Source organism: Colias eurytheme, chromosome 9 (genome assembly GCF_061535395.1).
Source record: "Colias eurytheme isolate Ceu_HAF_F1 chromosome 9, ilColEury1 Martin Lab GWU primary, whole genome shotgun sequence".
In the NCBI taxonomy this organism is placed as follows: Eukaryota; Metazoa; Arthropoda; class Insecta; order Lepidoptera; family Pieridae; genus Colias; species Colias eurytheme.
This window is the reverse complement of record NC_142988.1, coordinates 9328816-9349285: the sequence shown is the minus strand read 5'-3', so window position 1 is coordinate 9349285 and position 20470 is coordinate 9328816. Positions and strand designations below refer to the sequence as shown.

The following is a 20470-nucleotide window of genomic DNA, read 5'->3' as shown; positions in this document are numbered from 1 at the left end:
TGACAGTTTACACTGTTATTTAGAAAAACTATTTCCGACGGGGTATGCAAAATAATTAATAAAGTTTGATCAAATTGTAAAAAAAAAATTGGAATGTTTTATTGGAATTTACTACAGTTAACTCATTGTAACTCACAGTAAATCAAAAACTTCCTTTCCTTTGCCTTACTTTAGCTAAATTATTAGTTAGGTACCACAGTATGCCATCTAAACGCACGACGGTCGACGACATACCTACTGCTGAAGCACAAACAAATTGTTCTTAGAGCTCTAGTCACATGAATTTTAATAAATAAAACATGACCTAGCGCATAATTATGTAGAATATAATATTATGTATATGTTAAATAAAACCCGTAATAAATTTTATAATATAGTCAAAAAAAGATACGGAGTTAGTTGAGTAGTTGTGAGGATTTCTGCAAAAAGAGTGGAATGTAGTTCACAACATTTAACTTGAAAGTTTCTTATAACTTTATTAGTGTCGAAATTTAAATATTATGTACAAGGCTAAATATTAATTTAGCACATGAAGAGCAACGTGGAATGCTATAAAAAAGATAACTAGTACTGGTGGAATATCTAATAATAATAGAGACATTCTGGCTATTGACGAAGACCCAAATATGGCAGTTAATAAAATTAACCACCATTTTGTGAGCATTGGAAAGGAATTGGCAACTAAAATACTGGTGAATAGTTTTGACAAGCCTACTAATAATAATGATAATTCTCAGAATAATTCTCAAGTTACACAGTTAAACTCGATGGCACTTCTGTATGTGGATTTCTGTGAAGTCGAATCTGCAATACTCAGCCTTAAATGTAAAAGTGCTCCTGGTTGGGATAACATTCCAGCCAATATTATCCAAAGAGCTAGGAAAGCCCTAATTTCTCCCATAGTTCACATTATTAATCTGTGCTTGGATAAAGGGACCTTTCCCTCAGTATTCAAAAAGGCGATTGTTCGACCTATACATAAAGGTGGAAGCAGAGACAGCATTCTAAATTATAGACCAATATCTATTCTTTCGTCATTATCTAAAATCTTTGAAAAACTTTTACACAAACGTCTCGTCAACTATTTGAACAAATACAATATCATCTCTAACAATCAATACGGCTTTCGCAGAGGTCGATCGACGGAAGATGCTGTACTTGAGTTAACTAATGTTATCACAAGAAATATAGAAAACAGAGACAAAACTATAGCTATATTTCTTGATCTCGCCAAAGCGTTTGACACTGTGTCTATTCCCATACTTATTAACAAAATGGAATCTGTTGGAATTAGAGGAGGAGCATTGGAAGTATTTAAGGACTATCTACAGAATAGGTCTCAATTGGTTAAAGTCGACGAGTATATTAGCTCTGAAGAATCTCTTTCTTATGGCGTCCCACAGGGAAGTGTTCTAGGACCGACACTGTTTCAAATATATGTCAATGAATTATGTGAGTTGCCCATTACGAACGCTAAAATACTTTCTTATGCAGATGACACAGTCTTGATCGTTCACGGTAGTTCTTGGAATAGCTGCCACAAAAATGCAGAAGCCGCGCTACAAACAGTAATGTTGTGGTTGAAAAGAAACTTATTAACCCTTAATGTCAATAAAACTAAATTCGTTACTTTTGCTAGCAATCTGTCACAAATACCTGATGACGAATTTTCAATTACGGCTCATAATTGCTTGCAGCAATCAGATACCTGTGATTGTAACTCAATTGAGAGAGTCTCTGAGATTAAATATCTGGGAGTAATAATAGATTCGACACTGCGATGGAGTAGTCACATTCAAATGGTCTCAACTAGACTTAGAAAAGTCATGTACCCTATTAGAAAACTCAGACTAGTGAGTGATACTAAATTATTAAAAATCGTTTATTACTCTCTAGGTCAATCGCTAATCACGTATTGTATTACAGTATGGGGCAACACACACAAAACAAAACTACTTCCACTCGAAAGAACGCAAAGAGCCTTGTTGAAAGTTATGTTGTGTAAGCCCTACTATTACTCCACCTCTTCATTGTATAATGATTGCCAACTCTTATCTGTGCGTAAACTTTTTATTTTCAATGCAATGTTAAAAAAACACAAAACAATTACATTTAATCCTAATATATTGATGCATCGGAGGAATTATATTGTCTGCACGACTGCAGCAGTAAGAACGGATTTGGCCAAACGTCACTTTAATGTTGGTAGCTCATTTTTATATAACAAAATAAATAAGTCTCTCAATATTTACTCTCTAACCTGTAATAAAATAAAACCGATTTTAAAGGAATATCTATTAAAACTATCATATGAGGACACTGAAGCTCTATTATTGTAAAGATCATAAAAAAAACACACACACACACACACATTCTACACAAACGTATACACACATTCACACACTCATACATACTCTCTCACACACTCATGTTTATTGTAATGTAATGTAATTTTATCTCCAATGTAATGAAATTCTAATATAAACTGTAATTTTAATTTTAATTTTAATTGTAATTTTATCTCCAATGTAATGAAATTCTAATATATACTGTAATTTTAATTTTAATTTTAATTGTAATTTTATCTCCAATGTAATGAAATTCTAATATATACTGTAATTTTAATTTTAATTGTAATTTTAATTTTAATCTTTAATTTTAGAAATAACATAGTCATTTCTAGTTAATTTGAGGGGTGGGCGCAGGTGTCTGTAGCACAGTTTTTACTAACACAGATACCGGAGTTCCTCCTATTTTTATTGTATAATTTTTCAAATAAGTTTATGATATTAACTTTATGTGTAACTTTATGTGTTATTTTGCTGAATAAATGAATTATGAATTATGAATTTACTGCGTTGTTAACTGAATAGCTGACCTGCTTCAGTATTATAATAACCCGTACGTTTTAAGGTATAAGGTTTAAAGCGTAGTGACTCGAAAGATGGATTGCCTGGAATTTGATGGTCAGAGGTGATAAAATACGGTTCGATTTTAAATAATCTATGTTTCATATGCCAGTGAATAATATTCAATGACTAATTTCATACAAGTGGAAGTAATATCTAAAAATACATCCAAATTATGATTTATGAGTTAACTAAAGATACTACGATACTATTTTTATGAGAGCTGATGTAGGTACGTGATTGAACTATGAGCAAAATCTAGATACTTTACGATCTAACTACTCGCTAGGCTAGCTAGAGACTAACCTAACACTGAAATATTAACTAGGTATAAAATAATTTGATTTCTAAAAGTAAAATTTTATAAATATTTAAAAAGATATTTAAGCCTGATGCCTAAATTCATATATATTTTTAATAGTCATGTATCTTGTTATGATAAAAAGGAAATGTTTAAAAAAATAAAGGCAACGTTTCATTTCAAGAAACTTGCCTGTTGCCTTTGCTTTGCATAAAAGTTTTGTAAATTATATTCAACTAGCTTTCCGCCCGCGGCTTCGCCCGCTTTGTCTAAAATATAATAAATTATATACTAAAACCTTCCTCTTGAATCTCTTTATCTATTAAAAAAAACCGCATCAAAATCCGTTGCGTAGTTTTAAAAATTTAAGCATACATAGGGACATAGGGACAGAAAAAGCGACATTGTTTTATACTATGTAGTGATTACTCGTATTTGCAGTTAAATATGTACTTCCTGAGTTTTTTTTGCAACAAGGGAGGGTAGGCATTGTAATATAATATTAAAAAATTGCCTAAGAAAGTTAGACCCACTTTTTCGATGTTTTCATAAATTTCAGGGAAATTAAATTTCCAATTTATTTTCATGTTGCCGATTTGCAAATGCAAGCATAAATCGGTATTTGGCGAAAAACATGTAACGTAGAGCTTTTGTTCATACCAAGCTATAATTTTAAGACGAATATTTATTGAATAACAAATAGGTTTCAAACATCTGACCATAATTACATACATTATGATAAAAGCGCGCTTCTCAATGACAACGTGAGTAAGAGCGATTAGTGTCTACAGCACCATGAACTTTATAGTGAACTTGTTATTTTTAACCAAGTGCAGTTTCGTATTATCAGGTTAATATCAATTATAAGTGATTTAACTAACGGATACAAAATTGATACAATTGTGGTGATAGATAAGTAAAAATAACAAATTGAATGAATGACCATAAACCTAGAAATAAATAAAGAAAATTCAAACATATACAAAACTAATAAGTACCAAATCAGAATAAAAATCAATTTCGTTTTTTTAACACAATGTTTTCCATCGATTAGATATTTCTCCATAAAAATCCTAGACAAAGCAATAAGAATAAAAGTTAATTCTCTAAAAATTTCAGCAACAATAATCGAATCTGAAGCAGAACCAAGGATAGTTGGAGGTCATGAGGCTAAACCATACAGTCACCCATACTTGGTGTCGTTACAGTTAAGGTTTCTGTGGCTAAGAGCGCATATATGTGGTGGTAGTATTCTGAATGAAAACTGGGTAAGTCCAATAAACTTATTTTACCTACAATAAATAGTTTAAAAACGAACTGCCTCAACGAAAATTTCAGGACTAAAATCTGTTTTTTGGGGTCGAAACAGCAAGATATATTATAACTTCCATTCAAGTTAACTTTTGATTTTTAACATAAGTAGTTAACATATAAGATTAAATAATAATAGACTTATATATATATTGTTATACTCCGCTATCTTGATATTATTTTTATGAATAAAAATATATGGCTTTTTTAATTACACCCACAACCTTACTATAATTTAAATAATTATCTGATGGATTGCTTTCTGTAAAAGTTGTCGAAACGGCCTTTGATCTACAGGTCGTGACAGCAGCACATTGTATCCCTGACTCATGGTTGACAAGTTGGATGCCGATGGATGCTATCGCTGGAACTCACGATGTATCTGACTATGGATTAAAAGCACAAATCAGAACAGTCCGTTCAAGAATCACTCATCCAAATTATGCTGGGTACGTTTTAAATTGATTTACAATTGTTTAAATTGTTTTAACGTCTTTTATGCTAAAATAATGATAAAAAATATGCTCCTTTGTTAATCATTGACAATTATAAAAAATATATAAAAATAAATAATATTATATCATCCTTAAAACTATTTCTCTTCTCATTCTAGAACGACATAATAGTCGATAAGGAATGAGAAACATAAACATACTTAGAATGAATAAAATCTCTTAACTACGTTTATATCATCACTTCATATTTAAAGTGGTACCTTTAATAGGTTCTTAATTCTTATCTCTAATCCCGTTTGAGCAATTTGGTAAGATGTATCTCGATAATTATATATTGAGTACCTACTCTAATTCCAATAGTCTCAAAGAATTTCTTTTTGTTTTACAGCGGCATAGGTCCATACGATATAGCTGTGCTAAAACTTGGATTGCCATTTTACTTCACTAACGAAGTGCAACCAATAAGTCTTCCCAAATACTATGATGAATTCGAGAACAAAGCCATGAAATTAGTTGGTTGGGGAGCTCTTAGCACGACAGTGTTTATACCAGATTTGCCCAGCAGGTTGCAGGAAGTACAAGTGAAACACCTTTCTTATGATGGTAATGATTTTAATGTACATACATAGTTAGTTTACGACTATTACTCGAATAATAAACAAAACAAAATTATTCTCATAATAGCAAGATAAATTTAACTGCATTTAAATAAAAAAAACGTCTACATCTACCAATAACATTTTTTTCATTATTATGCTCATAGATTGAAACCTTTTAAAGTATTGACTTCTAGATAATCTATTCCTATTTTACATTTTCAGCTTGCCATGATGCCATTGATAAAGTAAAGGATGTAAATGAAGGTAATCCCCTGGACCCTACTGCACACATTTGCACTGGACCTATTTCTGGAGGCATCGCTGCATGCAACGGAGACTCTGGCGGACCATTAGTTCAAATGGTACCAAAACCAACAGATTACGAGGATACTGAGAACTATGATGATAACTACATAGAAAATGATAAGAAATCCAAACCCAATAGATTCAACGCTAGTGATTCAAATGAAATTCCCGAAATTGTTGGAATTGTTTCATGGGGTCTCTCGCCATGTGGAATAAAAGGTGGTCCTACTGTTTACACAAGAGTTTCTGAATATTTAGATTTTATTCATGAATATATTGACCTCGCGTAGAATTTGATGTACCCGCATTAGTTGTAAAAAGATAAGTTTGTTACGATTGTTATGTGTTTATATTACGTACCTCATCAATGGAAATAACAAAGAAAATAAAAAACAGATTTCGGTATTTACTCATTTATTTCGTATACTTATCATCACACTTTCAAAATAAATACAACTTATAACTACCTTATTTACAAATAACAAGCCTTTGAAATAAAGCACCTGTTACAATACTTAAACTTAAAAACTATATACAATAAATACGATTTCCAAAATTGTGCAGTACACGATTGAGAATATTACAACTGTATTTTTACTATTCCATAGTAGCTATAGGACGTATAGGCAATTGTCACTATAATTATTGTAAGTAACCCTTAAATTTCTTCCACTTTCTTTCCATACACAAACACTTAAAAGTCAATCTCTTCAGTGAAGTAATACATCTGCTGGTTTATAACTGCCACAACTCGGTAACGTATCAACCACTGCCTTAGGTATTGATATGGGTGTGTTAATTAATATTGCAACAGGTAATGTAAGGCTGCACGACCTACACTCAAACAACCAGGTCCCTCCATTATCTGGGTTGATCCTTACGATCGTAAAACCTTTGTTCGGTACCGCTATTGTGTCCTTAATTGGCGGGTTTTGCAAGTTTCTGAAATGTTAATTGGTGTTGTATTGATGTTATAAGGCTTGTAAAGTCCTTGGCAGTTTTATTGCCATTACAATAAAAAAAAAGAAAAATAAACAGTCAGGTCAACAGAAAATATGGATAATATTATATAAAATTAAAATATGTGAAAGCAAGATACAGGAAGGAATGCTATGTAATAAAGAGATGGCTAGTAAGAATTGTCAACACTATACTTAAATATATTTAAAACTTGTTAATTTTTATGTTTGCAAAACAAAACAAAACATAACATTATCAAAATCTACTTGACATTATAATAGACTACAGGCCCATGTTGAAAAAAATATGGGTCATTTGACCCACCACCTGACCTATCTAGAATGATATAAGAGCATAAAATAATAAGATTCAGCACTATGACGACACTCGTAAGCTGTCCACCTGAGTGCAGATGAGAATTCGAAAGTTCAGGTAGAGATTTTCTCCCCTTGTCTCCATGATTTTTGTACGGCGTTGCGGAATAATGGCTTAAAAGCAGTATAGAAATAGTATGACACAGATGCCGTACAAAAATGGTGGTCCACAAAGTCGGAATTTATTTTTATTTTTCGACAGTTGCCGGGGTAAATTTGGTCATTTGATTTTGTACGGCATCTGTGTCATACTATTTCTATACTACTTTAAATCAATTATTCCGCAACGCCGTACAAAAATCATGGAGACAAGGGGAGAAAATCTCTACCTGAACCTTCGAATTCTCATCTGCACTCAGGTGGACAGCTTACAAGTGACGTCATAGTGCTGAATCTTATTATTTTATGCTCTTATATCGTTCTAGATAGGTCACCTGGTGGGTCAAATGACCCATAATTTTTTCAACACGGGCCTGTAGTCTATAAAACAATCAAGGTTTTTGTTATTATTACATAGTTACTAATCATTATTATTTAGATGGTTTTGCAATATACTTAGCTATTTACCCATAAATAACTACTAGATGGCGCTATTGCTAGTGAATATAGAAATAGAGCCTTGAGAATATTCATAACGTGGCCTTTACAATATACATATTACGGTTAAAATCAGATATACAGTACTCAAATTAATGTCATCTACTATCACAATATCCCTTTCCCAAACAAAAACTATAAAAGACAAGAAACAAATTATTCTATTCTATTCAAGACTTACCTAACTATAAGACCGTCTTTGTCCAATTTCTCAAATTCTTTTCTCGATAGAGGGAGTCCTGCTGGACTCTGCCAAGACGCAACCACATGCATACTATAGCCGTGCATGTGAAAAGTATAAGAGTCATTGCTGTTGAAACCTGAAAATGTATGAAAAATATTTTTAAATGATGTAGATTATAGAATCCTTAATAATTTATAAATGGTATAATAACGATTAAAATAGTGACCGAAAGACTAAAGGTAAGACCAATAAAAGAAAGGTACATTGAAGTCATCTCGAAAACATTTTTTACGCACATTACCTACCTACAATTTTCAACCCCGAACCCAAAAGAATCTAAAAACAAATATCGTGCACATGAAATTTTCATATTTCGAGTTTTTAAGATGAACATAGACTATAAGAATACCACTTTAGGCAATCAGCATGGTTCTCTTGGGAAAGGGGCTCAACGCGTTGTCCGATTCTATTCGAACTTTTTTTTTGTTCTTAGAAAGTATCTTTACAGAATGTACCGTTAAATTTTCATGGTTTCGTTTTGTAATGCAGAAACAATCTATAAAAAGCATCGCTACAAAAAGTTCCTACTACTTGTACTCGCTTAATTTATGTTGAGCTAAAAGTAATTGAGTGAACGGAAATTGTTTCGTAACTTATGCCTAGCTAGGTCACAAAATACCTTTTCGTAGTTCTAATCTGTGCGTTATAGAATTAAACTAAGAAAAGTTTATAATCCTAGGTATATTACATTTTATAAATTCGGTATTAAAATAAGATCTAACATATTTTTTACCTTTTTCACACGTTTTTATAAGTTTGTAAGTGACCTTTAGACTCGATTTCGACCCACTTTAATCAGACAGATTAAATTCAAACTTTGTACACTCGTCTAGAATCCGTGATAATAAAATATTTTCATGAGTATAAGCTTGTTTTTAAGTTGTTTTATTTTATTATATTAATTAACTTAAAAATAGTAATCAATTACCTTCATTAACTAAAATGAGTTCCACCTCTTCATTGGCAGTCTTCAAAGTCTGCAGGCATTGTACATCATAGTGCTTTTCTTCAGCTCCCACATCACAGACAATGTGATTGAAGACATCACGTGGTTTCAATAATAATGGTGCGTTAGGGAACAAGAAGTTTTTACGATTAATTTGGACTACACTATCTATGAGTGCTGCAATATGAATAATATTAATTAATTAATAATAGGTACATTCAAAGTTCTACACTAAAAGCTATGTGATTGGAACGAAAATATTTTTTACACATGAGGTTTTTCTGCATTGACATATCATGGCCAATAAGAACCTTTTCTAAATAAACCTTTCTGTTAAAAAATAACAGAAACCTATTTAAAGGTTACATGTTCATTTGTTTTTATTAAATTACAATTACGTTTATATTATTATTTATTATCATAAATATGTATGAAGATTGAAGTTGTTCCAAAAAAAGCAGATAGGTACACTTTGTGTCAAATAAAGATCAAGGTAAAATCAAAGTTCAAATATACCTTTCTAATATGGAGTATAATTATTTAAAAGTACTTACACAATGCTGAAGGATATAAAGGCTTCTTTGGTAGAGCATCGCTTATATACCGATAGTCTAAATCTTCGTCTTTAACCTTAATTGCATTTTTATCTATGCCAAGGTAAAATGATTTTATTTTATTTGGGAAATTTGCGTCTTTGTTAGATAAAAGCTTCTGACCAGTGATTATATTACTAATATCGTAATTCAATTCGGTATTCTGAAAAATATTTGAAATTTATGAATACTTTTCAATTTAAAGCACATTGTGTTATTGTGGATTCACATTAGCGCATAATTTAATTTACATACAAAAAAATCGTACAAGGAGTTTATACGTTAATTATAATTATTATGCTTAAATATTTATGTTTATGTGCGACGGACAGAAAAAGAAAAAAACAGTTTGTTTTTTATAGCTTGACTATAAAAGTCTTAGCCACAATTAACACGTCATACTAAAAAAAACTTACCGGCACATTTTCTAACATTGAAGTATAGTTAAATCCAGAATAAATGAACATAGATCTAGCTTTCAAACTATCGCAAGCACTTTCTCCTGTGACTATAAGCCAATAGCCTCCACTTCTTTGATCGGCGCGAACGACGACGTCCATTCGTTCACCTGTAATTTGTTTATTTATATATTAAAAAAATGTATAGATGACATTTTGAGACATACTTATGCATATGAACTTTATGAATATATTTTATTTCTTTGTTTCAGCGTTATTTCGGATTTATTCTAAGTCAGGTAGCAGATACAGTATGATAGAGTATAAAGATCGAATCGAATATTTTAATAACGAATTATCGAAATGAAGTTTCAATGCATTGTTTTATTTTCAGTCCTAATACTATTCAATCAAGTTATATGTAAAGTGAACTTATGAATTTGGTTATATTGTATAATGGTTGCATTATTGAATGTATTATATTGTTATAATAATGCCGTTATACTTTTCGATTGACACTTCGTTTTCCTATTTAAAACCTTGCAGATAATAACTGTTATTCGACAACGATTGTTTACACGTCGAATAATAATAATCAGCCAAAACAATATTTATAACAGCTAGGTATATAATTAGATTATGTAACGTGACAAGGAATTATAAAGATAAAACATGCAACGCAAGAAAACCATGAATAATGATAGTAATATTATAGAAAGTGAAATTGAGAAGAGTAAAAGCGTAACTGGTTTGTGACTATCTTGGCCTTAAACTTTGAGTGCAAGTACTCAATAAGACAACACCTTTCTCTGTACATTTCTTATTAACTTTTTGTGACCCTTTACCTTTTAAAACATTTGACACTGTTTTCGAGGTGAAATTTTTGTGCACACCTTTTTTGTTTTAGCACCTTATCTTTATGGTATGTGTACAAATACATTATGTAAAATATTTTTGGAAACAATTTGAAAGAAGAAAATGTTTTCCATGTCGATATACAGTGTTATATATCTTATATATATATAAAATTCTCGTGTCACAATGTTAGTCTGCATACTCCTCCGAAACGGGTGGACCGATTCTCATGAAATTTTCTGTGCATATCGGGTAAGTCTGAGAATCGGCCAACATCTATTTTTCATAGGTATGTACCACGGGCGAAGCCGGGCCGGACCGCTAGTGTACATATACTATTAAAAATTAAGAATCGTTTCGCTCGTAAATTGAATTGTGCATTATATAATGTAGTTATTCAAACAATCCTCTTATATTTTTAACCATTGCTGACTAATTTAGTTTAAAATTAAACACTAAATAGGTGATATAGAAAACAGCTCTATATTGTTCAATTCCATAGCCTGTATTCTTTCAAATTAAGGATCTAATATTGGCATAACCGCAATATAAAATGCTTATTAGTTTTTTGAGGTACCTTAACCACAGTATAACAATTTACAATACTGAGATGAGAAAAACAGCATGACTCTACTGGACTGTAGTCATCAAAATGATGTTACAAGTTTCACTGTCGGTAATATCTCGTGACGTAGATACCACTTTCATTTTTAAATATAATTGAGATTTTTAAAGCAGTGATTCTTTACTTTTAGTGTTTGCAAGTCTTAACTATAAAGTCTTAACTATAAAATATTAATAAATTTATACGTTGCCTGTGATATTACGTAATATTTAAGGTTATTATTATTATATTATTAACTAAATAAAAAGAACTAAAAACTATAATTAGGTACATTCTAGAAAAAGAAAGAGAAGCGATAAATGTCACACTGGTTTTAAACCTATTTATATAAACAGTCTCTTGACTGCATCTTTTTTTTATTATTCTGCGTAAAATTTAATGAAATGACAACTACATATTCGTACAATACATTCAAGTGATTAAATAGTCAATTAATCATTATTTATAAGGCAGATCATGTTAACGAGGAACTAAAAGTGTTTAAAAGGTGAAGATTTTACGTAATTTTTCACTTCCTTCATCCAAGCTAAATGTCATAATGTAAAGCCGTTTCAAAACTGAAATATGACTTCGTGTAACACGCCATACGTAACATTTCGTTTCAGCATCAATTTAAATTAATTCATTTTAGTGTCCATATAATATATGAACAATAAGATAATGACATAATATGTATGAGTAGGAAAATAAGCTTGACCCACTCTTAATTTACGTTACACATTTCGTTAATATTATTTAATATTTTTAATGTATCGTCGATAGATGAATGCCTTCTTATATTTTAACGTCATAAATATTCAATACCAAAGTTTTACCATTTTACAAACATAGTGTTTCTAATTTTTATCCTAATGTTTTTCTTAAAATGACAATCCATAGGTGGAAGTGTAACCTTTCAATTTAATTGAGTTTCGCTTGTTATTGATCCATACAATATTCTTACATAAGTTATCTTAGTTTTAATGGCCTCTACAGAATAACGGCAGCTCTCAATTCTTAACATATTTTTTCTCTATATTAGGTACTCCTCATTAACCTCTCGTATACATTGGTTATTCATGATTAAATAAAAAATAAACAACTCATTGAACCAATTACCCTGACCGTAACCTGACCTTTTGTGTTAATATCATAATATATGAATAATCAAAAGCAGAATGTAATAAAAGAATTCAAGTTTTGCTTCATATTTGTCGATTTTGTCAAGAACCAGTTTAAATATCATGCTGAAAATATCATGAACGTTCATGATTATCTCGATATATTTAAATTGAGATAATTTTTGGATGAATTCTGAATGAAATTTTCCGCACCGAGACCAACCAATTTAATTTTTAGTCATTAGACCAAAGCATGTTTTATTCATCGTGTATCTCTCATTTTAAATATGACTTTTTTTTTCTAAAAAGTAAAACCTTTCATAGGTTCTAAAAGTTGATCAATAATAGTTCTGATGATGTTTGAAGACGGGATATATTTTTTTTACATTTGCTCCCGTGGATTTAAAATACCTGTTTATTATTTAAATCAAAAACACCTGACCTGACCTGACTTTTCCATTATATCACATAAACTTCATGCCTTACCAGGATAAAGTTTAACAGCAGCTGCAGTGACTGGTTGGACGGGTTTCCCGTCGCTCGCCACGACCGTCATCAAATGGTCATTAATACTGACCACTATGGGACACTCGATCCCAATCGCGTTTATGAGCCGCAATCGATAGCCGTATGATTGCATTACGAATAATCTACAAAATATAGATTAGATGAACTTACAGTCAGACAGTTAGTTTTTAATATATGGTATTTAAGTTATTGTACCTTATGGTATATAGGTACCAATATAGTCTACGAGTTGGTATAGCTTTGAACTGAGCAATGGATTTGTATTCAATATATATTGTGTTATCATAGTGGAACATAATGCAGTCCAATCCACTCTCCTACATGTGAAAGTTATGCTTGCAACATCTACGTTAATGTACCATATGAGTTCAATAATTTTTAAACTCCAAATTTATCTATTGCGAACTAATTTATCGCTTTAAAACTTAAAACTTACTTAGATCCCTTGGCGTCTCCGTTTATGACTAGACTACTAGGTGGTATGTCGTTTATTACGTTCAAACTTGCTGAAAGAAGCTCTGGGAACCTCGCCCCGATTATAAGAGTGTGCTCTTGGCTTCTATCGTAGTCGTATAGAGAAGAATGAGGCTCCATAGGCTGTGGTTGGTCTACTATCAGGCTGCCATAGACACCGTCGCTTTGATGAGCCACTAGAAAGGAAACATTAATCTATAGATGTATTAACTTCTAAAAAAACTGTTATGTTATTGCTTTTCGTTATGTAATCTTGCCATAAATCATAACTTTTTTTATAAAAATTAACATACCAATTTATCATCTTTTTTGTCTAGTGACGTAAATTCGTGGAAACAAGTTTTCAAAGGAAAACATCGATTATATACAATGTTATTTCTTTAATATCTTCGTTCAAAATAAAGATAAAATAGTTAAAAGCAGAGTAACCTTACAAATAATCCTTATTAACATCACACAATATCTCAAATAATATGAACCAAAATACAGTTTTTTCAAGACACTGATAAGGTTCCTAAATTCAAATTCTTATATTTGGCATTTGTGATTCCAACTTGCATCATCACGAAGTTACAAAATTGTGAGATGAAGATGTAACAAACAATCAAAAACACATTTACTTTCTCTAGCGCGAATATCTCACTTTCTTCGGTACATTTTACATAATTTTACTAAATTAACGCTAAGTATCTACCGGATAGTAGGGACAATGTGTTTGATTACATAATATAATGTTTTTAATTACATAATATAATGTTTTTAACCAATTCAATATTTTAAGAAAAATGGAAGTTACCATTGTCGGCTAATAGAGTTCATAATTCGTATTCCTATGTGAAAATTACCTGAATTAGCATGATAGAAGAATGTTCCTGGAGACGACGCTTTAAACGCATATTTATACGTAGATCCATAAGTAATAGGACACTGCGTGATCATGGGAACACCGTCCATGTATGGCGTCCCGCGCTGTTCCAGCCCATGCCAATGGATGGCTAAATCTTGATCCGGGATCTTATTCTTAACTTGGACAATAATTATATCATGAACACACACATGTATAGCCGGTCCTGGGCTCACACCGTTGATGGTAAGCGCTGGACCATCGTCCTGTAGTGAAGGCTCCACGTCGAATTTATAATAGCATCTACGAGGTTTCACGTTGAACTTGCAAGGTCGGTGGCATGATTTGTCTGCAAAGGTTTCGTATTTTGCAATGTCCGTAAATATTGTGGCTATTGCGGACATTAGAATTAATAACAAGGCAAAATATAATTTTGCTGAATCGGGACATTTGATTTGCTGATTTATAAATTGAGAAGGCGGAGTTCAAGAGTCTTTTGTTTGAAATATTTAGGCATTACCTATTTGAAGAATACAGCAAAAAGAAAGAAAGACAGACTTATATTATATCGCTAGTCAGACGCTATAAAGAAAATAGGCGTAAATTGGATGTCTGGAGCGCACAATAGTGCAGCCTGGAGGAGACCTTCACTATTAATTGAAGTAAATACTTAGTTCTCCCTTAAATTACATTTATTTATAGGTCTAATTATTTTAAATAAATAAATTGCTCGATTATCTATAATTATTTACATATATACAATTAATTTCCTTTGGTTCTGCTAATACAATCTATTATTTTCTCAGATTATAAAATTAACTCAATCGAGACTGCATAAAAACAAATACCTACATATATTATTACTCACCTGATTTCTGTGTAGTATCGGTCAGAAAAATCGTATCACTCGTCGGAGCGAAGCTTTCCAAAGAAGCCTTACCATTGTTGCTTATATTAGCAATAACAAAAAACCAAAAAACAAACAACTTCATATTGTAAACTTCACTATAGATATAGAACTATAACGACATGAGCATGGTACTGACTATGAACGATGTATGTAAACAAAACAGATAACAGATAATATAAAAATGAAATGAATATTTGGTATGCCGGTACACACGTGTCGTTCCTCCGACGACTCTGACTCACTCTGCGCCACACTCTGCGCCAAACAAGGCAAAGCCAAGACGGGCTGAATTCAGAAGCGAGGAAATACCTTTCTAGTTTCGTCGTGTGTTTCTTTAATACACATGCAGTTTGAACTTCTTTTACATATTATTTATAAATATTATACACATTATTTAAATGTTTTTTAGACCATTATAATTTTTATGTTTGTTTTATGACAAAATATATAATATTGCAAACCACACTAAGAAAATTTAATATCAAGGTAAAAATAAACACATGAAAATTTAAAAAAAAAAGTAGAGCTACGAAATATTTTATAATTCATTTGAGCTCAAAATAAAATATTTTTATTTGTATGTAAATAATACATTATTCTACTCATGTGAGTAAATGATAAAAATAAAATATAGATAAATAAAGGTATTTAACTGCATTAAATATATATAACGCTCCAATAAACGAAGAAGAGATTTGAGCTGATTCGTTTTGTTTCTTAACTGAAACCCGAGTTGACATTATTAGGGCAAAACATTGCGAGTTCCGTATGTTTAGAAATATTATATAATACGTAATGGCGACATAGAAATGATCGAAATATATCCCAGTTGTTCAAACATACATATACAAGCACTAGCTGCTCCGCGCGGTTTCACCCCCGTGGCTCCTCTCCTGTTGGTCGTAGCGTGATGATATATAGCCTATAACCTTCCTCGATAAATGGGCTATCTAACACCGAAAGAATTTTTGAAATCGGACCAGTAGTTCCCGAGATTAGCGCGTTCAAACAGACAAACAAACAAACAAACTCTTCAGCTTTATAATATTAGTATAGATAAGTTGTACGTTCGGTCTTCGGAGGGTTCGCGAAGTTTTCTATTGAAATTACATTATATTCTATTTCTGTATGTAAACTTTCATTTTTTTCTGACAAAATATATTTTCATGATTGGTAAGACATCTAAACATTAATAAAAAAGTATTTAAGAAAACATAATTGGCAAAGTTGATCCGTAATGTGTACCTTATAATTTATATTGTAAAATAGGCACATACTTTACAGAATACTGGCGTTGCTTATTGGGACAAGGGTAAAGAGGAAAAGAATTATTATTGTATAGAAAACGCATGTAGAGCAGTTGCTCTATTTAGTGGATTTAAGTAGTGCAAAGTTATACATGTTGCTATTTTTTTAGAAAATCATATTATTTATTTATTTATTTACTTACTTTATGATATGATGATACTGTGATGGTAGGATGATAAAATACGAATTTATCTTTTTGCTTCAGAAAATGCAATAATTACCAAATATATTTCGGAACTGAGAGATAATCTAATAAACTGTCAATACAATAGTTTAGTTAATTCAAGTTATGAAATAACGCAATAGAAAAGCACCCAATTACCAAAGATTTTATCTGTAGTTTATCAGCTAGTTTCGTATATTAGTTTTGCCTTTGTTACAAAGAACACTAATTGCTGCAACGCCGAGCGAACCGAAAGCGTTCCAAATCATATTATTGAAAAGGATAAAGGTAAGGATTAAGGCTTATACATGCGCTAATAACCTTGACCATACTTGACGGATCTCAAACCTCTCCCGCTTCACCTTCTTTTTTCCTCGCATTTTGTATTTAAAAAGATACCAATCAGTGAAACAAAAAATCCTCGTCAGGGACTGTGTGTAACTGATAATTTATTAAACATAAAATTTTCAGAGCTCTAAGTCAGCAGGTTACGAAGTTTATAGAGTATTTGCGGAAAAATCGATGACCACGGCACATTTTTTTTCTAGAAATCTATTAACTTTGGAAAAAAGTCCTCGCGAGCAATTAAAGATCAAAGACCATCCTATTTTATATATTTTTTTCGGTATTGTGCTTTATGTTGTACCAGACTTTATAGAGGTTGAACATAGTCGAAATTGCCGGGTAACGCCTTAAACTCAAAATCAGTAATAAATATATTTTATAATTATAATTTAACCCGTATCATGTAGGGCAGATAAGTCAAACAACAAACATAGCGCCAAAAAAACTGATTTTGTTTGTGTTGATCATAACTGATTGTTGCTAAAAAAATATCAAAGTAGTGAATAGTGAAATATCATTTTGAATTATATTTATTGTATAATTTAATCTATCGGAAATAAGAATTTTCCTATATATTATCTAACATATAGGAAAATTCTGAACCAAATAACAATTATTATGCATTTTCTGAAAATCCCTTGTAAGCAATTCATGGTGTTGTTTGAAAATGCTAGACTGTAATAGCGATTATGACATGATGTCATTATAATTATCTAATTTATTTTTAAGTCATCTTCATTAAATGAAGAAAATCAAAGACAAAAATTAAAGTTTGTGAATTTATTAATATTCAAAATTCAAATACGAAGGCCAAATAAAAGAAGAATTTCAACAAATGATAATATATTGTGCTTTGGTAATTAGCTTTTAAAATAAACAGTTGTTCGAACTACAAAATAAACAATTATTGAAATGACAATAACTGACACGTGATTAAAATTTAACAACAGTGACAAATTTGAACATCGCTTGCAATGTAGTTGCAAAAGTGTAAATATTTACAGGTATTATATCGGCTGCTAACAATTGAATTGGTTTCTGAGCCTCCAATAACAGAAGGTATACTATCTTTTTCTCCTTTAGATCAAACTTTTCCCAGCCACATGCGTACACTGATCTCTCAAACGATTCTGAAGCGTTTATCAATTTCTGACCAAGATAGCAGTACAAAAAGAAGACAAGAAAGCAATATATTAATATCGGAGCAAATTTTACCCATTCCTGGAGGGGTAAATAGAAAAATAAGCTGATACACACGGCGTTTGAACCAAAGTTGACTCCGAGAGGTACGCTGTATAAAGATTTTAGGTTGTATGTAAGGTCCACGGTCAAAGCGTGGCGAGCGACGAGTGCTGGCAGTTTTTGTTTTACCAGATCATTATGAGATTGGTCATATACAGGGATGTCCAGTAGATACATCTCCTCCGATAGCATTTGGTACATGACAGCCGTGTGAGCTATGAGGAACAGTAGGAGAGCTTGATAGTTCAGAACTACTGTCATTATACAAAATTCCTGAAGGCAAAGAATTGTCAGACATACTTCCCGGTTTGGTGATGCGGTTAGGGGTTCCAATCCTGAAAATAAAGTTTGATCAATATAATAACTAAATTATCGGGAAACAATCTTACCGTATCACTCATATTATTTTAAACATAAATTTTACTTTAGCTTAAATACTGTAAAGTACCTAAATAGTCATTCAGTCATAAGTCAAATTTCCAATAGAATATTTGAATAAATGTTTCTAGATCATTCTTGACTTTGTAAATATGTATATACCTATAGAAAAAAACTTTAAAACATTTTCCTGCTTACCAACACAAGGTGTCATTGAGTAGTAATCATTAGTAACATCAACGCGATGAGGTAAGTAAATAAAAAATGCATCCACTAAGTTGAATCCATAAAAAATAAATACAATTATTTTCACGACTGAGAGAAGTTTCTCATACTTTTTCGTGAGACACAATGTTTCTCGGGTCAATGTATCATTTTCATTTACTTGCTTCAAAACAGTCTTGAGTAGAGGCCTGTGAAAATAAGATATTATCATGGGCTTATTGCTATTTACGTATTACCTACTTTTTAGCTTTCCGCCTACGGTTTCGCCCGCGTAGTCAAAGGAAAACCCGCATAGTTTCTGTTCCCGTGGGATTTTTTTAATAAAACCTTCTCATCTTACGTCCTTTCTCTGGTCTCAAACAATTTTCTACCACTTTTCATCCAAATTTGTAATATTAGTTGGGTTTGTAATATCAATAGTCGGAATTCCATTGCCAAAGTATTATAATCCATACTTACCTTTTCATGATAAACCAATAACTATTATTAACGGTAAGCGCAAAAATAGAGATGTTCACATAGCTCTTGATGAAGTCGCCAGCTCCCTCCGCGTACTTTGCCTGGTAGACCACACTGCCCACGCCATACACGTAGAACAGTAGAGACAAATGGACGATCCAGAATGGTGCTATTGCAATAATAGAATATGAAACTCAACCTTGATACTCTGATTTCCGATTACCAATACCAACAAACCGCCACGGTCACATCCGTGCGTAAAAGGGAAAATCTATTTGTATTATAACAGCACATAACAGTTCAAATATTATTTATTGTCATATAAATAAAATGTTTATCATACATGAAAAGTGTAATAGAATCATGCAGTTTTTTTTTTTCACTTAAAATTAAGTAAAATGCCAATATATTAAATAAGTATTAAAAACATCAATTCTATACATAGTCAATAACAGATTACCAAAACTTTTATCTTTGTATAGAGAAAATCCAGCCAATTTCGGCACGACATTCACTAGCCAAATCAAATTATCAACTCGATTCCCTTTCAATCGGGACTTAGTTTCCAAGAAACTTTCTTTTAAACAACGATAGAGACCCATTTTAGACGTGAGGTACTGATGCACTTCGACACTATAAAAATAATGGCATTGTAGGTGGGAACAAATAAATGTAGACGCCGAATGCGAATAATATGTAAATGAAACATATTATCGCGTTTGGATTCGGTTATTTGGACGTGATATTATTATTTTTTTTATGTAGCATATCATAAAGCATATGGGTCAGACGACGTGGCCAGCCCAATTACCATATTTACAACACTGGTAGATCCATAAGAAACTAATATTGTGTTCTAAGCCCTAGGGGATATAAAGAATACGCAAAAGAGGCTCCTTACTTGAAGACTGTTGGAAAAACATCGCAAGTGATAGGTTATTTGAAAAGTTTGCCATATCTGAAATCAAGTTACGAAGTTGGTTAGGTTTATAAAATTGTCTAACTTCTATAAGTCACTTAT

General features: G+C 31.6%; 3 protein-coding genes across 4 annotated transcripts; 1 reads left to right on the top strand and 2 right to left on the bottom strand.

Annotated features, from left to right (window-relative positions):
• Positions 1–4005: 4005 nt before the first annotated feature.
• LOC149906033 (lectizyme-like) lies at positions 4006–6172 on the top strand. The gene is made up of 5 exons (XM_090105059.1): positions 4006–4060; positions 4330–4478; positions 4819–4970; positions 5365–5579; positions 5798–6172. The coding sequence occupies exons 1-5, from the start codon at positions 4006–4008 to the stop codon at positions 6169–6171; spliced, it is 945 nt and encodes a 314-aa protein (XP_089961185.1). The 3' UTR covers position 6172.
• Positions 6173–6278: 106 nt separating this feature from the next.
• Positions 6279–15559, bottom strand: LOC149906032 (multicopper oxidase 3-like). Its single transcript, XM_090105845.1, has 9 exons — positions 15288–15559; positions 14421–14768; positions 13538–13751; positions 13060–13223; positions 10012–10163; positions 9557–9758; positions 8985–9179; positions 7994–8132; positions 6279–6823 (listed from the first exon to the last, which is right to left on the bottom strand). The coding sequence occupies exons 1-9, from the start codon at positions 15409–15411 to the stop codon at positions 6592–6594; spliced, it is 1770 nt and encodes a 589-aa protein (XP_089961971.1). The 5' UTR covers positions 15412–15559; the 3' UTR covers positions 6279–6591.
• A 2519-nt stretch (positions 15560–18078) lies between these two features.
• LOC149906031 (uncharacterized) lies at positions 18079–20051 on the bottom strand. 2 transcript variants are annotated; one of them, XM_090105448.1, is made up of 4 exons: positions 19910–20051; positions 19450–19618; positions 18964–19178; positions 18079–18722 (listed from the first exon to the last, which is right to left on the bottom strand). In XM_090105448.1, exons 1-4 carry the CDS (start codon positions 20049–20051, stop codon positions 18079–18081), a joined length of 1170 nt encoding a protein of 389 aa, XP_089961574.1. The 2 variants fall into 2 exon arrangements, with proteins under 2 accessions (XP_089961574.1, XP_089961575.1); XM_090105449.1 differs by having other exon boundaries at positions 19916–20051.
• Positions 20052–20470: the final 419 nt, after the last annotated feature.

Excerpts from the sequence above, each read along its gene's own strand:
- LOC149906033 (XM_090105059.1), top strand. The coding sequence starts at position 4,006 with ATGAACTTTATAGTGAACTTGTTATTTTTAACCAAGTGCAGTTTCGTA. Across the intron at positions 4,061-4,329 it reads GTGCAGTTTCGTATTATCAG|CAACAATAATCGAATCTGAA; the intron begins GTTAATATCAAT and ends TAAAAATTTCAG. Across the intron at positions 5,580-5,797 it reads GAAACACCTTTCTTATGATG|CTTGCCATGATGCCATTGAT; the intron begins GTAATGATTTTA and ends TTACATTTTCAG.
- LOC149906032 (XM_090105845.1), bottom strand. The coding sequence starts at position 15,411 with ATGAAGTTGTTTGTTTTTTGGTTTTTTGTTATTGCTAATATAAGCAAC. Across the intron at positions 14,769-15,287 it reads CGATACTACACAGAAATCAG|ACAAATCATGCCACCGACCT; the intron begins GTGAGTAATAAT and ends AAACCTTTGCAG. Across the intron at positions 9,180-9,556 it reads TTTATATCCTTCAGCATTGT|CACTCATAGATAGTGTAGTC; the intron begins GTAAGTACTTTT and ends TTCATATTGCAG.
- LOC149906031 (XM_090105448.1), bottom strand. The coding sequence starts at position 20,051 with ATGGGTCTCTATCGTTGTTTAAAAGAAAGTTTCTTGGAAACTAAGTCC. Across the intron at positions 19,619-19,909 it reads ATACAAAGATAAAAGTTTTG|CACCATTCTGGATCGTCCAT; the intron begins GTAATCTGTTAT and ends TTATTGCAATAG. Across the intron at positions 18,723-18,963 it reads CTCAATGACACCTTGTGTTG|GATTGGAACCCCTAACCGCA; the intron begins GTAAGCAGGAAA and ends CTTTATTTTCAG.